Source organism: Salminus brasiliensis, chromosome 16, assembly GCF_030463535.1.
Source record: "Salminus brasiliensis chromosome 16, fSalBra1.hap2, whole genome shotgun sequence".
Classification (NCBI taxonomy): Eukaryota; Metazoa; Chordata; class Actinopteri; order Characiformes; family Bryconidae; genus Salminus; species Salminus brasiliensis.
In genome coordinates this window covers 33,809,240-33,826,130 of record NC_132893.1, presented here as the reverse complement: position 1 = coordinate 33,826,130, position 16,891 = coordinate 33,809,240, and the positions used below count along the sequence as shown (strand labels likewise).

The 16,891-nt window shown below is 43.6% G+C and overlaps 1 protein-coding gene across 2 annotated transcripts in view; it reads right to left on the bottom strand.

The window, feature by feature from the left end:
* Positions 1-253: 253 nt before the first annotated feature.
* Positions 254-16,891, bottom strand: part of atp8b5b (ATPase phospholipid transporting 8B5b) — a 28,521-nt gene continuing 11,883 nt past the window's right edge. For both annotated transcript variants that reach the window (XM_072659180.1, XM_072659181.1), the window contains 18 exons: positions 16,797-16,885; positions 16,512-16,705; positions 13,713-13,921; positions 13,076-13,119; positions 11,994-12,159; positions 11,409-11,597; positions 10,313-10,428; positions 9,494-9,658; positions 9,289-9,400; positions 9,054-9,159; positions 7,218-7,359; positions 6,530-6,713; positions 5,733-5,956; positions 4,702-4,785; positions 4,346-4,591; positions 3,761-3,899; positions 2,858-2,988; positions 254-2,061 (listed from right to left, as the gene is read on the bottom strand). In XM_072659180.1, coding sequence (XP_072515281.1) covers positions 1,804-2,061; positions 2,858-2,988; positions 3,761-3,899; positions 4,346-4,591; positions 4,702-4,785; positions 5,733-5,956; positions 6,530-6,713; positions 7,218-7,359; positions 9,054-9,159; positions 9,289-9,400; positions 9,494-9,658; positions 10,313-10,428; positions 11,409-11,597; positions 11,994-12,159; positions 13,076-13,119; positions 13,713-13,921; positions 16,512-16,705; positions 16,797-16,885 — 2,798 coding nt within the window. In that variant the 3' untranslated portion in view covers positions 254-1,803. The remainder of the gene's footprint in view (positions 2,062-2,857; positions 2,989-3,760; positions 3,900-4,345; positions 4,592-4,701; positions 4,786-5,732; positions 5,957-6,529; positions 6,714-7,217; positions 7,360-9,053; positions 9,160-9,288; positions 9,401-9,493; positions 9,659-10,312; positions 10,429-11,408; positions 11,598-11,993; positions 12,160-13,075; positions 13,120-13,712; positions 13,922-16,511; positions 16,706-16,796; positions 16,886-16,891) is intronic.

Below are 16,891 nucleotides of genomic sequence, written 5' to 3'. Positions count from 1 at the left end.
TGTTGTGAGAATATTATGATATTATTTATCTAATATTTTTATGTGTTTTCTAGCATTTTCTGTATTTTTAATTTAATTGTATTATTTTTTGTGCTGTCAATAGAAGATGTTTGCAAAATAAACTTAATTAAGTAAAATATATAAGAAATTAGCTGAATATTACAATATTTCTACTAACATAAATATTAGATTTGACAAGATATCAGATTTATAGTCATATAGAAAAATTCAAAAATGATTTCTCTTGGGAAGATTTATGTTAAAATCTCACAAAATTTACTGAGAGCTTAATCAGCATACAAAACATGACATTACACAACTTTCAAATGAACACATCAATCCTTAATTAAAGACACACACACACACACACACACACACACACACAGACAGGGCACTTCCTATACAACTGCTTGGCAGAGCTGAATTAAAGGCAGCAGTAGGTTATAAAATCCAAAAGCATTAAAACAGCTAAAAAAAAAAATCTCATGTCAGCTCGGTGTTTCGGTGTGCAGTATCCAGAGAGGCGTGTCCAGAGAGGCGTGTCTAGAGAGGCGTGTCTAGAGAGGCGTGTCCAGAGAGGCGTGTCCAGAGAGGCGTGTCCAGAGAGGCGTGTCTAACTGCGGTCCAAGACTCTCACTGCACTGCAGAGTTCAGAGCTTCCTTTGCTTCAACGCCTGACTCAACTCATACTGCTGCTGTCACTCAAACTCTGCGTCTATTTTTCTTGTTGTCACTCTTCGCCACAGTGTGACTCTGACCGCTGATCTTCTTTCCACTGCGCTCACATTTCATGATGATCAAGCTGGTTTAGCTGGTGGACCATCTCAGCTCTTGACCAGCATAGGGTATGTTTCTGAGTTTGATGGTTTAGCTGGTCTATTAGAGAACAGATGAAACTGACCAGGCTAGACCACCAGTATGACCAAGCTGGTCACCCAGCATGGCTAAGCTATGGGACCAGCATGACCAAGCTGGTCAGCCAGTATGACCAGAATCACCAAGCTGGTTGGCCAGCATGACTAAGCTGGTCGACCAGAATCACTAAACTGGTCAACTAGCATGACCAAGCTATTGGACCAGCATGACCAGTATGACCAAACTGGTCAACCAGCATGACCAAGCTGGTCGGCCAGTATGACAAGAAATATTGAATTAAAAAGGCCTCTTATTCATTTATAATATTTAAACGTACTAAAATTCTTAAATGAAATTGAATTCAAATTCAAATAAAAATGACATTTAATTAATTAAATAATAATTAAAATTACCTATTTGAAATCTACGACTGCATGATTGACACGTTCCCCTTGTTCTGTGTGGTAGACAGGTACGCCACTCGATGGCGAGGCACTGCCGATGGGAGCGGAGGGAGAATTATTGGCAGTGTCTTTCTATGGCAATTAAACTAGCCTAACTAAGCCTAACTACAAGGCCTGTGTCAGCAATGGACGCACCGTAAGGTAGCTGAACTCACCAGTGTCTGAATACTTTTGTCTGTATAGTGAAGCTTCATATCGGAACAAAAGGAGCAAAATCTGGACACCAAACTTGTCTTGGATGAGGAAGGGTTCAGAAGGACCTTCATTAAGCCTTTGGTTGTTTGCCTTTCTCCTAACGTACTGCAGTCGTGGTAGATGTGACACTGCCTCCTAGTGGACATGTTAACGTCATGTTAGAGTATTCCAGCAACGCTGGTGTAAAACGCCGGGTCAAAATGCTAGCACACTTCTAGCAGAAGCACAGTTCGGCCCTAACACTCATGGTGCTATAAATGTCTGAGAGCGCCCCCTGGTGTCAGGCCTGTTAGGAGCGTTGCGCCCCCTCTCCGATGCTGCGGTACGTCTGTGGTGAGTTTTCTGCCAAAGGCGACTCTGCTAAGGGGAAGAGCCCCGGCCTGCTCTTCACCGGCCTGCGCAGGAAGCCTCCTGATGTTACCAAGTCACCATAGCCGCGAGCGTGAGAGAAGGCGTAGCCAGAGCGACGGGTGCTGACACGTCGCCGTGGGAACCGGCGGGGAGGAGGAGGGAGCACGGTTTTGGACTGCCTCACTTTGTAGCGCACCTAAAGAGGGGAGAGGAGAATACATGTACAGTCATGTGAAAAAATGAGGACACCCCAGGTCTGATGGAGGTGATCTAATAAACTCACTCAACTGAAGAAACGTCTTTAATCATCGTTTATTAAATGAAATTATTATTATTACTAAGTCTCGTCTTCATCTTTTGATCTCAAACCCAAACGTCTAGATGGTTTAGTTGTGAATGAGTGCAGGTCATGAGACTCTGACTGCAATCAGCCAGCTGCCAGAAATAACCCAGCTGATATGAGTCAGCAGCGAGCCCTCCTACTGCGCCTCACACTCACACACACACACACACACACACTGCATCAAACACTGCATCCTGATACATCAAACACATATGCCACTGCATCCTACATGTCTCTCTCTATATATATCTCTGTATATGTCTCTCTCTCACACACACACACACCTATCATCATTATCATTACCACACACACTATATATTACCACAGACACACACACACACACACACTCACACACACTCTCACTTGCACATCAGATGTTGAAGGCAGAACATAAGACTACAAAGGGTTCTTTGAGTGATGTCACAGAAGAACCACTCTTGGTTCCATGAAGAACCAAAGAGTGAAGAATCTTTACATCAAAGAACCCTTTGTAGAACCTTTACATCAAAGAACCCTTTGTAGAACCTTTATTTTTAAGAGTGTATCCACTCCTGTCTCGTCTCACGGCTTCTGAAGTCAAGCTTGGCTGTGTTCTGTATGTGCGTGAGTGTGTGTGTGTGTGTGTGTGTGTGTGTATGTGTGTTCTTACCTTGTCGTTAATGGTGGGCCGGAGCTGGATGAGCAGAAATCTGAAGGCCACTACAGGGAGCACGCACAGGATGGTGGTCAAGAAGATGGTCAGCCAGACGTTTGGCTGGTTCAGAGAATTTCTCGCAGTTCCTGACAAACACACACACACACACAGACAAACACACAGACACACACACATATCAATGTCAGGACTTTACTAGAACCAAAATGTCAACAGAGCTATCAAACTAACCACAATTGGTCCTCCAAGCAGAGTCGGCCCAAGGTATACTCGAATTACACGGCTGCTTAGGGCCCAAACGCCACCAGGGCCCCCCCAAATGAAAATCTGCTTACGGGCCCATGAAGGCTTGGGCTGGCCCTGCCTCCACGTTCCACAAATCCACTATGGCCTAGGGGTCACAAGTTCGAATTTGCCATCAGCAGCCTGAGTCGGAGAGAGCACAAACCGGATGGGTAGATGGCGCTCTCTCTCCTCAGTACTCTTAAAGCAGTGTTGGCTGGCACAGCCGTCTGATAGCTGGTGGTGTGGAGCTCTGAGTGTGTCGGCCGGTGGGCGATGCCGTATCGGCGGTAGCTGGAAAAGAGGCGGTGGCTGGCTTTGCATGTATCAGAGGAGACGTGCGTAAAGGCCGCACCTCCCAGGGTCGGGAGCATTGCTAGTGCTAGGGGGAGCTACAGACGGGTGGGTTTATTGGCAGAACCAAATGAAGGCCCTTTATTAGTCTTTTAGAAGGAGGACGGGTCGGGTCACCTTCCTGAGTCTTGGTTCCTCCCAAGGTTTCTTCCTCCAGCTCTGAGGGAGGTTTTCCTGTCTCTATACAAATGAATTGGACTTGACTTGCTGCAAACACACACACACACACATACTGAGTGACTGAGGACTAATAGGGTGACTCACCGATGAAGGGGAAGGAGGAGGTGAAGATGAGGAACATGCCGTTGCTGTACATGGTGAAGGTGATGGCAAAATACACAGACAGACTGCCCCACAGGAAGAAGTGGTTCACTGCTGTCCAGTAGTATGTGTCCAGTCCCAGCTGCAGTATTCACATTCCCAGCATTCCCAGTTCATGAATGAAGCATTTGATACAATCAGTGGAGAGCATTAATGAAGTACGTTAATTAATTCTTTTTTAATTAATTAAATCATAAACCCTCTGTATCTTATTAATTATACAGTTTTGGGGGCAGCCAAGGCCTGAGGGCAAGTGAAGTAGTTCAAGCCCCTGAACCAAAAGGACATGGCTAAGGTGCCCTTGAGCATGGGACCAAAGCTAGGGCTGTCCACTGCTACACTGCTACACAGTAGGTGTAATGTGTAGGTGTCCCAATACTTTTGTCCTTTCGTGTATTCTCAAATGTTGTATTCTTTCTCAGTCAACGAATCTTTGACTGAATCACTTGAATCAACTGCAATCAAATCAGATCAGTCTGAAGTCTGAGACTGTCTGAGATCCACACCACCTCTGCTGGGGTCACTTACCTGCACGTTAACTACAACAAGGAGGCAGGTTTGGGCCAGTAGGGCGAAGGACTGGTAATCCGCAATGTCTTTTCCATCGTCTCGGACCGTGTCGTGCATGGCAGCGTACGGGATGAAGAAGAGGATGAGGGAGCTGTAGCAGCTGTGCAGGAGGATCTTCACGAAGGCCGTTTTACTGAAGTACTGGTTCCGCTGGCCAGGGGCGTACAGCTGGGGGTACTGGAAACTCCAACGGTCATTTACATCCTAGAGAGTAAACACACACACAGCACAGCTCAACACGTGGCAGGTCATTATCACATGTGTAAGGAACTACATCTACGTCTTTCACTGATTCATGGACGGGGGGCACAAACCTGATCGAAGAGGCTGAGGCCAATGACGGGCAGGGCTGTGTACACCAGGTTGTAGAGTGTGATAAACCATTCATCATACACCGTCTGTTTCAACAAGACAACCAGCAAGCATTTCACTCAATTAGGCCTTTCTAGGAATACGTGGCGTGAAAATGCCCAGATGTGGTTTTACAAGCACACACGACATGTCCAAATGTTTGTGGACACACCTTTTAATGAATGCATTAAGCTACGTTAAGCTGCATCTATTGCTGACACGGGTGTGGAAATGTACCCTGTAGAGAATCACTGCCAATAGCATCATGAACCTGCCAGGTGTGGGCTAATAGAAGGGTATAAAGCCCCCCAGCATTGAGGAGCTGTGGAGCAGTGGAAGAACTGTGTTCTCTGGAATGATGGTGGTGGAGCTCCATTCAGTACTTTTATGATTAGTTGATCTCACTAACTCTTGCTCTTGTTGCTAAATGCAATCAACCCCTCACAGCAATGCTCCTCCAAAATCAGAAAGCAGAAAGCCGTCTTCCCTGGAAAGTAGAGACTCCAGAGTTACTCCAACAAAAGCAGGTTCAACTCTTTGTAATAACCTTGATTTCAATGATAGGAATGAGCAGGTGTCCCATTACTTTTGTCCATATAGTGCATTTACCACCCTGTTGTTTGACATCAGAATGAAGGATGCTGATTTTCTTTTATGGATTTCTTACGAAAGGAAAATAAAAGACCTGTGGTGACGAGGCCTGGTTTATGTTTCATCAGCTTTGACTACAGCTTTCTCTAGTGGGCGGAGTCAAGACTGTGATGTAACAGTTTTGGGGTTTTGGAATCTGCCTGTTTTCCGGGTCTGTTTTGGTTCAGATGGACGTTCTTCTGAAGAAGGAAAAGCAGTGTACTGAACACTCACAGTGTAGCTGACTACGGCAGCTTTAACCATGTATTTCAAGAAATTCTAGACAAGGTTTATTCAAGGTTTTTATTCAATAATTATTTATTATTATTTATGATTATTAATTATTAAAGAAGAAAACAGTCACCTGGGCAGAGAAGCCGCAGAAGAAGCCATACCAGAAGTGCACAAAGGTGAAACTGAAGTTCTTGTAGAAGAAGTACCGCAGGAACTTGCACATGCGCAGATACGACCATCTTCCGTGGACCAGCAGGAGGCGCTGTAGGTACCGAAACTGAGCAAAGGAGTAATCGCTCGAAAGGACGGCCTGCATGCCCTCTTGTCCACTGATGCCCACTCCGATATGGGCAGCTAGAGAGAGAGAGAGAAAAAAAGAGGTGAGAGACTCATTAGGATCTATTAGAAGAAACATCTGTCATGTACACTATATGTCCAAATGTTTGTGGACACCCCTTTTAATGAATGCACTCAGCTGGTTTAATGGTTGCACCCATTGCTGAAGCACAGCTTGTCTAGTCCCTGTAGAGAAGTACTGCCAATAGATTAGGACTCTCTGGAGAAGATATATCAACATGAACCCACTGGTATCATGCTGCCTAATGCCAGGCGTGGGCTAGAGGGGTATAAAGATCCCCCCAGCAATGAGCCGTGGAGCAGTTATTTTGGGATGAGGAAGCTGGGGAGTTGGGTTGGTGCAATCAAATCCTTACAGCAATGCTGCTCCTACATCTAGTAGAAAGCCTTCTTTCTCCCTGGACAGTAGAGACAGCTATTCCAACAGAAGCAGGATTAACTATTAACTTGAGCAGATGTCCCATTACTTTTGTCCATATACTGTCATTGGTTGGTAATTAGGTAGTCGGGTGGTCCCGCCCCTTTCCTTCCCGATTCTGTCTCTGTCTCTTCACTACTAGTCACACCCACCTTTGATCATGCTGACATCATTGGCTCCATCTCCGATGGCAAGGGTGACGGCTTTCTTGTACTTCTTGACCAGCTCGACCACCTGGGCTTTCTGAAGAGGAGTGACCCTGCAGCATATCACCGTCTGACACATACACGCCGTCCTCAACAGTTCCAGCTGAAGGTCCTTCTGCAGGCCATACGACTGGAGAGAGACACAAGAAGTGAATATACATATACACAAATCAGCCATAACATTAGGACTACCTTGTGTTGGTTCCCCTAATGCCGCCAAAACTCTGACCTGTCGAAGTATGGGGTATCTGGACACTTTTAGAGATCAGCAGCAGATTGTTTAAGTCCTATAAGCTGCCCATGACCATGACCCATGACCAGTTTACTGGTTGTCCTGACCACTGCATCCTAAGAACACCCATGTTTTGGAGATGTTCTGACCCAGATGTCTAGAACATCACAGTTTGGTTCTTGTCAAAGTGTCTCAGATTCTTACGCTTGACCATTTTTCCAGCTTCATCACCTTCATAACCTTCATGACCTTCAATAACTGACTGTTCACTCCCTGCCCAATATTCCAGCCAATAGAGGCTCACATGGGTGGGCTAGGTGGGTCCCAAGTGGGCATGGAACCTGTTAACAACGCTATCTGGTTCCCAGTTGGGCATGTATCCAACACCAAATCTTTGCTCACCAGACTGTGTCCATTTATCACCAGGCCAAACTCTCCGTCCGCCTTCTCATCCAGCACCAGCTGAGGTTTTTTCCTGGAAAATCTGCTCTTCAGGAAGGGAGGCTCATCTGGGGAACCGGGAGACATCTTTTTTCTGGCATTCCTGAACATTGAAGAGATGTGAGGATTAGAGGAAGGAGTGTGCATCACTGATGAAGTTCTATAGAAGTAGCATCAACTGGTTTTAGTATTGTCAGAATTCCAGAGTTGGAATCAATGTGTTTTTACTATATGACAAAAGTATTGGGACGCCTGCTTATTCATTGTTTCTTCTGAAATCAAGGGCATTAAAAAGAGTTTATTCTGCTTTTATTGGAGTAACTGTCTCTACTGTCCAGAGAAGAAGGGTTTCTACTAGAAAAACTACTTGCTACTACTTGCTGTAAAGATTTGATTGCATACAGCAACAAAAGCATTGGGGAGGTCATCTCTAGAAATAATTGAAGTGTGAAGAATCTTTTGAAGGTTTATATAAAGAATCTCTATTAAATGGTTCTTCTATAGCAACACTCAAAGACCCTTTTAAAGCACTTTTATTTGTTAAGGGCAAAGTAGCCATCAGTCGTAGGAAATATGGTTGTATTGCTGTTGATGGTGATGTAAAGACTGGGACCATCTACATTTTCATATGTAAACAGTGAGGAAAGGGCTTCAGCACAATGTTAGCAGTTAGTAGTAAAATAACGTACATCTATTCAATTCTACAGAATAACAGTAAATATGACGTATTTCTACACCAATCTACACTAGCTGGAAGATCCTTCCATTTTTTGTCAGTTGCTGTGTCATCGTACTTGATAGCGACACATTTAGTTTCACTGAACGGACTAACGGAATAATGGAATATCAGAATAATGGATTATGGAATAATGGAATAACGTAATGTACAAATAATTGATTACAGAATAATGGAATAATAGAATAACAATGGGGTAACGGAGCACCAGAGCAACAGAATAAAAGAATAACAGAATAACAGAATAACCGAATAACAGAATAACAAATTTTGGAATAATCGAATAACGAATTATGGAATTATGGAAGTATGTAATAACAGATTACAGAATAATGGAATAAAAAAACAGAACCATGAAATAATGAAATAGCAGTGACAGATTATGGAAAAATGGACTACTAATAACAGAATAACAGATTATAGAATAACTGAATAATGATTTACAAAATAATAGGATAACGGAATATCAGAATAATGGATTTCAGAATAATGGAATAATGGATAATGGAATATCAGAATAATGGAATAATGGATTATCAGAATAATGGAATGATGGATTATGGAATAATAGAATAAAAAAATTAATACTGGCATAACAGAATATCAGAATAATGGAACATCAGAATAACGGATTTCAGAATAATGAAATAAAGGAATAACAATGGAGTAATGGAGCAATGAAATAACAGATTATGTAAGAATGGAATAATGGATAACAGAATAATGGAATAATGGAATATCAGAATAATGGATTGCAGAATAATGGAATAACGGAATGTCAGAATAATGGAATTACGGATTATGGAATAATGGAATAATGGAATAACAATGAAGTAACAAAGCAAAGGAATAATGGATTGTGGAATAATGGAATAACAAAAAATGAATAATGGAATAACACAATAATGGAATAATGCAACAACAGAGTAATGGAAAACAACTTTGGATTCTCAACTGAATAAAAAAAAATCAAATGCTACACAGATTAGTTCCACCCTCCTCTTTTACTACTAAACAAATGTTTATGCGAGTTGGCCATAAAATATGTCCCAGATACTCACACTAGCTCTTCTCTCACGCCCTCTGCTGTATCGGCCGCTATGATGAACACCTCGGTCATCTCTTCCCGAAGCATGTTGCAGGAGTAGCCGATGTTCTCCGCCGTCTCTGCATGAGAACAGAACAGTCACGCACAAACCAAACGGGGAACAAACGGGGACAGTCCTGAGGGTCAAAAAGGTCAAGATACATCATTAGCATTCGAACAACAGTAACTGCAGCAGTCAAAAGTCTAACCCTGCTTGTCACCAGTCAAGACCCAAATCTTGATGTCAGCCTTGGAGAGCTGCTCGATGGTCTGCGGTACCCCATCCTGCAGCTTATCCTCTACTGCAGTCGCCCCTAACAGCTGTTCACACAAACACAAGCCCATCAGAATCTGGCAGCAGGTTTACAAACCCCAAGCAAAAACACACTGACACGATAATGAGGGTAATTTTACCACAAGATCCTTCTCGATTTCTTCATATATGGCATCCAGTTTTGCGTCACGGTCCTCCAGGGCAGTGCTGGCGACGTGGTGACGCTCTCTCCATGTCTTAAACTCGACTTCATCCAAGTCCTTATAAGCCAGAGCTAGAGTCCGTAAGCCTTCACCAGCATACTCCTACACACACAATGAGTAACCATTACATACACACACAAGAAACTTGACTTAATGGGAGAATATACACTATACTGACAAAAGTATTGGGACACCTGCTCATTTATTTCTTTTTTGTTCTGAAATCAAGGCTGTTCAACGAATTTCTCATGCTTTTGTTGGAGTAACACTCTCGACTGTCCAGAGGAGAAAACTTTCTCCTAGATTTTGGAGCAGCATTGCTGTGAGGATTTGATTGCATTCAGCGTCGACAAGAGCGTCTGTGTGGGCAGAATGTTGGATGATGATCACCAGCTTTCCTCATCCCATTGAAAGTACTGGATGGAGCTCCACCATCCATCATTCCAGAGAATATAGTTCTTCCACTGCTCCACAGCTCAATGCTGGGGGGCTTTATACCCCTCTATAGCCCACACCTGGCATTATTAGGCAGCATGGTGCCAACAGGTTCATGATGTTTATCTGCTCTAGTCCTATTCTATTGGCAGTTCTTCTCTACAGGGACTAGACAAGCTGTGTGTGTGCATTTGCACATCTGTATCAGTGTCAATGGGTGCAACTTAAAGTAGCTGAATGCGTTCATTAGAAGGGGTGTCCACAAACCTTTGGACATGTAGTGTATAACAATGCAAAAGAGGAAAAAAAGCACACACTCACATTGAGGTGCTGAGTGGTGACCTCCATCAGTTTGGAACAGGAGGGGTGGAGCCTCTCGTAGATGATGGTATCTGCACCTTTACAGTACAGAGTCAGCCTGCCTTCTGGACTCCGCACTGACAACACACACACACACACACACACACACACACACACACACACACACACACATTAAAAAAAGACACTAGTAGTTTTGGCCCCATTTGAACTGCATTAAGGGAGAAGGACCAGGCCCCAAACTTCTCCTCCTGAAGTCCTCCTCACGTCAAACAAATGGCACACCCACCTCCACCCCTCCTCCCCTTCTTCCATCACTATACACGTGCCTTAGAGGCAGTCAGGAACCTTCCCTGAGCCTTCTAGGCCTTCAGGGGAGGTCTGATGATCACTAGGAAACTAATATAAATAAAAATACGTTTATGCTATATGGACAAAAGTATTGGGACACCTGCTTATTCATTGTTTTGTCTGAGTTTATCCTGCTTTTGCTGGAGTGACTGTCTCTCCTGCATATTTTGGAGCTGCATTTGGATGGTGATCACCACCCCACTTCATCCTCAACTCCCCAACTCATCACAAATGCACTGGATGGAGCACCACCACCATCCATCATTCCAGAGAACACAGCTCTTCCACTGCTCCACAGCTGCACAGTGCTGGGGGGCTTTATACCCCTTTACCAACATGGTGCCAATAGGTTTACTTTTTTTCTCCAGAGAGTCCTATTCTATTGGTAGTACTTAGGTACACAACAATGTGGGTGGGTGGGGTCTGGCTTCTCACACAGACCACAGGTAAGCTGACCAGGAGCCCAAGCCAAGGGCCAAGGGGTGGTCGGTCTTGGCTGGTCCAGTTTTGGCTTTGTGGGCCAGAGTCAGGGGGTTGAATCTGATGACCTGGGCAGCAGCTACAGGAAGCTACAGTGAAGAGAGAACGCAGCAGAGGAGGAGGAGCTGAACATGGCTGAACTTAGAGACGTTGAAGACGACCCTGGATAAGCTGCTGAGGGGGCTGCTAAGGGGCCTGATGGTGCACAAAGGGAGACTAAGGGAGATCTGCCATGTTTCGTTTGACCACGCATGAGCTGCATCCTCACCAATCACAGACATCCTCTTGCGGACGTTGTTGAAGTCCAGCACTGCCAACAGCTCATAGGTGGTGTTGACCCCCATCTCCACTGCAGAAATGGTCTCAGGGGTTCGGGAACGAAACACAAAACCAAAATTGCGAGCGGCGGTGACCAGAGCGCCTTCATCGGGAGACTGAGCCTGGTAGAACAGCTCACCTGTAGAGAACCAATGTAAAGACGTAGCGTATCACACACACACACACACACACTTACACACCTGCTTGTACAAGGACAGTCAACCATTTGTGGTTGGTTGGGTGTTACTAGTGTATATGTATCATTATGACATTGCTATGGTGTCTCAGGTGGTTGCTAGGGTGTTATCAAGTCTTTGCTATAGGTTGGTTGGGTTATATATATATAGTCATAGTCATTTTGGAGCATTTCTATTGGTCGTTTGAACATGAAATTTGGACACAGTGTGAAGAACAGTCAGATTCACACTCAAGTGAATAGTAATAAAATGACAAAAATGGGGATACAAGGTTATTTGTTTTCAGGCACAGCATGGGGGCAGTTTCATATACGATGTATACGATGCTTCTCCCTTACCCTCAGTCTTCTCCTCTGGCATGACAGTGTGGCACAGTGCCAGCAGCCTGAAGAAAGCCTGAACCTCTGCAGAGCCCTGCTTCACCGCCTCCACCAGTGCATGGTCATGAAAACTGAACTTGGGGTCTGCCAGCGAGTTCCAGGAAAAGTCTACCTTCTCTGTCTTCTACATGTAAGAAGCGTTGACAACGTCATTAAGTACGAAGTGAAGACACTAGACGGTGGTTAGTATTTCAAACAATAATACCTGACAATGACGACGATGCTTAGTGGTTGTTATGGTGTTTCTGGTGGTTAATTGGGGGTTACTTGCGTTTTTGTATCATTGTGACAAATTTGCACACTATTAATTGATACAGCAGTTGCTATGGTATCCCAGGACCCAGATGGTGGCTGGTTGATAATGTGTGTGGCCATGTGGTTACTGTGGTACTCCATGCTGTTGGGTGGGTGTTACTAGTGTATTTGTATCATTGTGACATACACAGGGTGCACAAATAAATTTGCACTTCATTAATGTCTATAGCAGTTGCTATGGTATCCAAGGACTCAGATAGTTGCTATGGTGTCTCAGGTGGTTGCTGGGGTGTTACCAAGTCTTTGCTACAGAACCATGTGGGGTTGGTTGGGTGTTTCTAGTGTATTTGTATTACTGTGACATAAGAAGAGTACACAAACAAACACATTTGCACACTATTAATTGCTATAGCAGTTGCTATGGTATAAAAGGTTGCTATGGTTCTTAGGTGGTTACCAAGTCTTTGCTATAGAACCATACACAGGGTGCACAAACAAACATTACATAAATGGCTATAGCAGTTGCTATGGTATCCCAGGACCCAGGTGGTGGCTATAGTGACATGGGTGGTTGATAATGGGTGTGGCCATGCGGTTGCTGTGGTACTCAGTGCGGTTGCTTGGGTGTTACTAGTGTATTTGACATTCTATTAATTGCTATAGCAGTTGCTATGGTATCCCAGGACCCAGGTGGTTGCTGTGGTACCGTAGGTATTAGTAAATGGAGAAAGTGAAATAAAACAAATTGCATAACAACAAAGCTGCAACCACAATTAACTACTGACCTCCGTAATCTCCACTCGTTGTCCAGAGAAATCCACAACTTCACCTGGAGATAAGAAAAGCATCCCGAGACAAAATGAGAAAAAATGCTGACGTTGCTAATCCTGAATAACACAGCTAATCAAATCGAATTTATTTTTAAATTAAATTATTTGATATAGATTTTTACAGCTGCTGTCGTCACAAGGCAGCTTTACGCAATCAGTAATTAGTAAAAGACAAGAAATCAACAACATAAGAAGACCCCCGGTGAGCAGCCAAAGACCACCGTGACAAGGGAAACCTCCCTCAGAGCTGGAGGAAGAAACCTTGGGAGGAACCAAGACCCGACCCGTCCTCCTCTGATCAGAACTATTGATCAATTATTGATAAAATTCACCAAATCACCTAAACTGTCGTACTGCTCAGGTGTGCAGTATATTCATAATCATAATATAATAATCCTGGTGTAGAATAACTGAATATAGTCCTGGCAGTGATGATCAGAGGAATGATGGGTAATAGTGGTGATATTAATAGTGGCAGATAGTTAAGAGTCCAATAACACAGCTGATGTGAACTGGTCAGCGAACAAGCAGTTTCTATAGTTACCATGCATTATTAGCAACACCACTACTGCACAGTTCAGCACATACTCACCGTACGACTTTCCATTGATGGAGCACCTGTTGAAGGTCATGATGTTCTGGGTCAAGGTGCCGGTCTTGTCGGAGAAGATGTATTTAATTTGCCCCAGCTCCTCGTTTAGTGTAGTGGTTCGGGCCTGGGCTGGAGTATCACTCTTGGTGTGGTACATCTTCCTGTCCCAGTCTATGTAGTAGCTGTTTCCCAGTCGGAGGATCTCCACACTGTATTCAGAGCAACCAAAGCTGTGTCCATTCACACTAACCCCGCAATAATGTGTCACATCAAAGAGCCCATATATAATAGTATTATAATATTTATTATGGGTTCATGCAACAAAAACACAGTGCCCAAATGGAAATGACAAATAATAAGGACACATATTTCAATGTATATACACATTCGTACTGTATAGATATGTAAGTATCATAAATTGGACACACCTGCATATTACATGGATACTTCATATACTTGGATATACTTGGATATTTCATATACCATACTTCAATTTTTGATTGACAGGTAAATACATGTATGTACGTATATGCAGAATTGTAGTCAATACCACTATATGCAGTCAATTATAGCACATATATGTAACATATTAATGATATATATTATTGCTGTCCCGCATTTCACTCTTTGAACATATGTGAATCTGGCAGCTGGTTAATATATTTATATATGTAAATATTTCATGATGAATGTGTCAGCCCCTCGGTATTGCGCCCTCCCCCGGGCGATTCCAAGCCGCCGCCCACAGGCCCAAATAAGGACTTCCTCCTCATTTGTGTTCATGTTTGGTTCATTGTGTCAATTCCTGTTGATTGGGTTCATGAGTTACACCTGGGACTGGGGGTATTTAAGGAGCCTCGTCATTCAGTGCCGAGAATTGTATCGTTTGGGACCTTGAGGTCGCCCGAGATGTTCCCCATACTGTTAGAGGTGTGTTGAGGCCAGCTTCTGCTTGGTGTCCTCATTAAGGAGCTGGCCCATCTGCTATCCACATTTTCAGCGAGGCGAGGCTCACAAGGCTCACAGTCTGGATTCTCTGGCTACCCACGTACAGCAGTTGCTATGGTATCCCAGGACCCAGATGGTGGCTATAGTGACACGGGTGGTTGATAATGGGTGTGGCCATGTGGTTACTGTGGTACTCTATGTGGTTGGGTGGGTGTTACTAGTGTATTTGTATCATTGTGACATACACAGGGTGCCCAAACAAATTTGCACTTCATTAATGTCTATAGCAGTTGCTATGGTATCCAAGGACTCAGGTCATTGCTATGGTGTCTCAGGGCGTTACCAAGTCTTTGCTGTAGAACCATGTGCGGTTGGTTGGGTGCATTTGTATCATTGTGACACACAAAGGGTGCACAAACAAACACATTTGCACACTATTAATTGATACAGCAGTTGCTATGGTATCTGGTATCATATAGATATAGAGGTACCATATAGTCCCAGATAAGCGACCCTCGCTCACGGCAGCACGCTGCGGTTCCAGGTTTGGTCGGCCTAGCTGTTCTTGCTCAGTAGCTGGTCCCCCAGCTCGACCCCCAGTCCCAGGTGCGTTTTGGTTGGCCCTCTTGTTTGCCACGTTCTGGTTTTGTTGATCACTGTTGTTCATAGTTTGCCTCACTTGCCCCCTTTTGTTTGTCTTATTGGGTTAATAAATCTGCTTGCTTTATCAATCATCAATATTCCACCATTTATGTTTGTATATGTTGATATTTGACTAAAATATTCTGTATGTCTATATATATATATAGATATTCTGTATTTAGCCTACATGGTGTGACAAAAACAATTTGGCTGACTGGTTTCCATATATGGACTGGATTCTACATGAATTCTGCATTTATGCACTGGTCCCAGTAGACACCAGTATAGGCATGAGGCCTAATGATAATGCTACTACAATGCTATACTATAATTATATACATTATATATATTGTGTTTGAGTAAAAATCAGCTAAATACACTGTATGGACAAAAGTTTTGGGACACCTCTGCACATTCATTGTTTAATTGAAATTAGGGGTTTTAAAAGAGCTGATCCTGCTTTTGTTGGAGTAACTGTCTCTACTGTCCAGGGAAGAAGACTCTACTACTTCATGTTATTTCTTCTTTCTTCTCTGTCTCTGTTCTTTATTAAGTAATAATTATGTAAAGCTGCTTTGTGACGACAACAGTTGTAAAAAGCGCTATACAAATAAATTTGACTTGACTTGACTTGACTACTACAATTTGGAGGAGCATTGCTGTGAGGATTTGATTGTATTCAGTGAACAAGAGCATTGTTAGTGAGGTCAGGATGTTGGATTATCACCACTCCACCCCTAGAGAACACAGTTCCTCCACTGCTCCACAGCTCAATGCTGGGGGGCTTTATACCCCTCTAGGCTCATGATGTTCATCTGCTCCAGAGAATCCTATTCTATTGGCAGTACTTCTCTATATATATGGACTGGATTCTACATGAATTCTGCATTCATGGACTTGTCCCAGTAGACACCAGTATAGGCATGAGGCCTAATGAAATAGATATTAAAGGCCACACTAGGAACCCCCTCATCCCTTCTGTTGACATATGTTGAACGTGGGAAGACTTTTTTTGTGTGTGACAGCAATGCTATACTATAATTATATACTATAATATATGATTATTTTATTTAATAATACAGTAATTTTTGTTTAATTCATTCATAATTATTTGATTATTTCTTTTTTATCAGTTTCCATGGGCATTATAATACATACCAAAGTCATTATTTTGTTTATTCACTCAAATTGAGTCCAGTGCAGACTGACCTGACGTAAAGGGAGATGGGCACGACCGTGTTGAGGATGATCACGTAGGACCAGAAGGTAAGGAAGCCAGAAAGGGCTGCATCTGCCCCCTCCTGCCGCGGGAGGAAGGCTGTAAACGAGGAGCCCTGCTGATACTCCCAGATCCCGTTCCCAATGGCCAGAATGGTGCACATGAAGGCCAGCAGGCCAAAAATCTACAGGTTAAACAGGACAGCCTTCATTAATACAATATCCACCTTCCAGTGAAGCGTGTAATCCCTCTGAGGTGACGGGCCTGACACTCACAATCAGAACCAGAACGTTCATCAGGTGATCGATGCTGGTGCGCTTGAATACAGACTTCCCAGAGTTCTGCATCAGCTTCGTGTCTGGACCTGGTG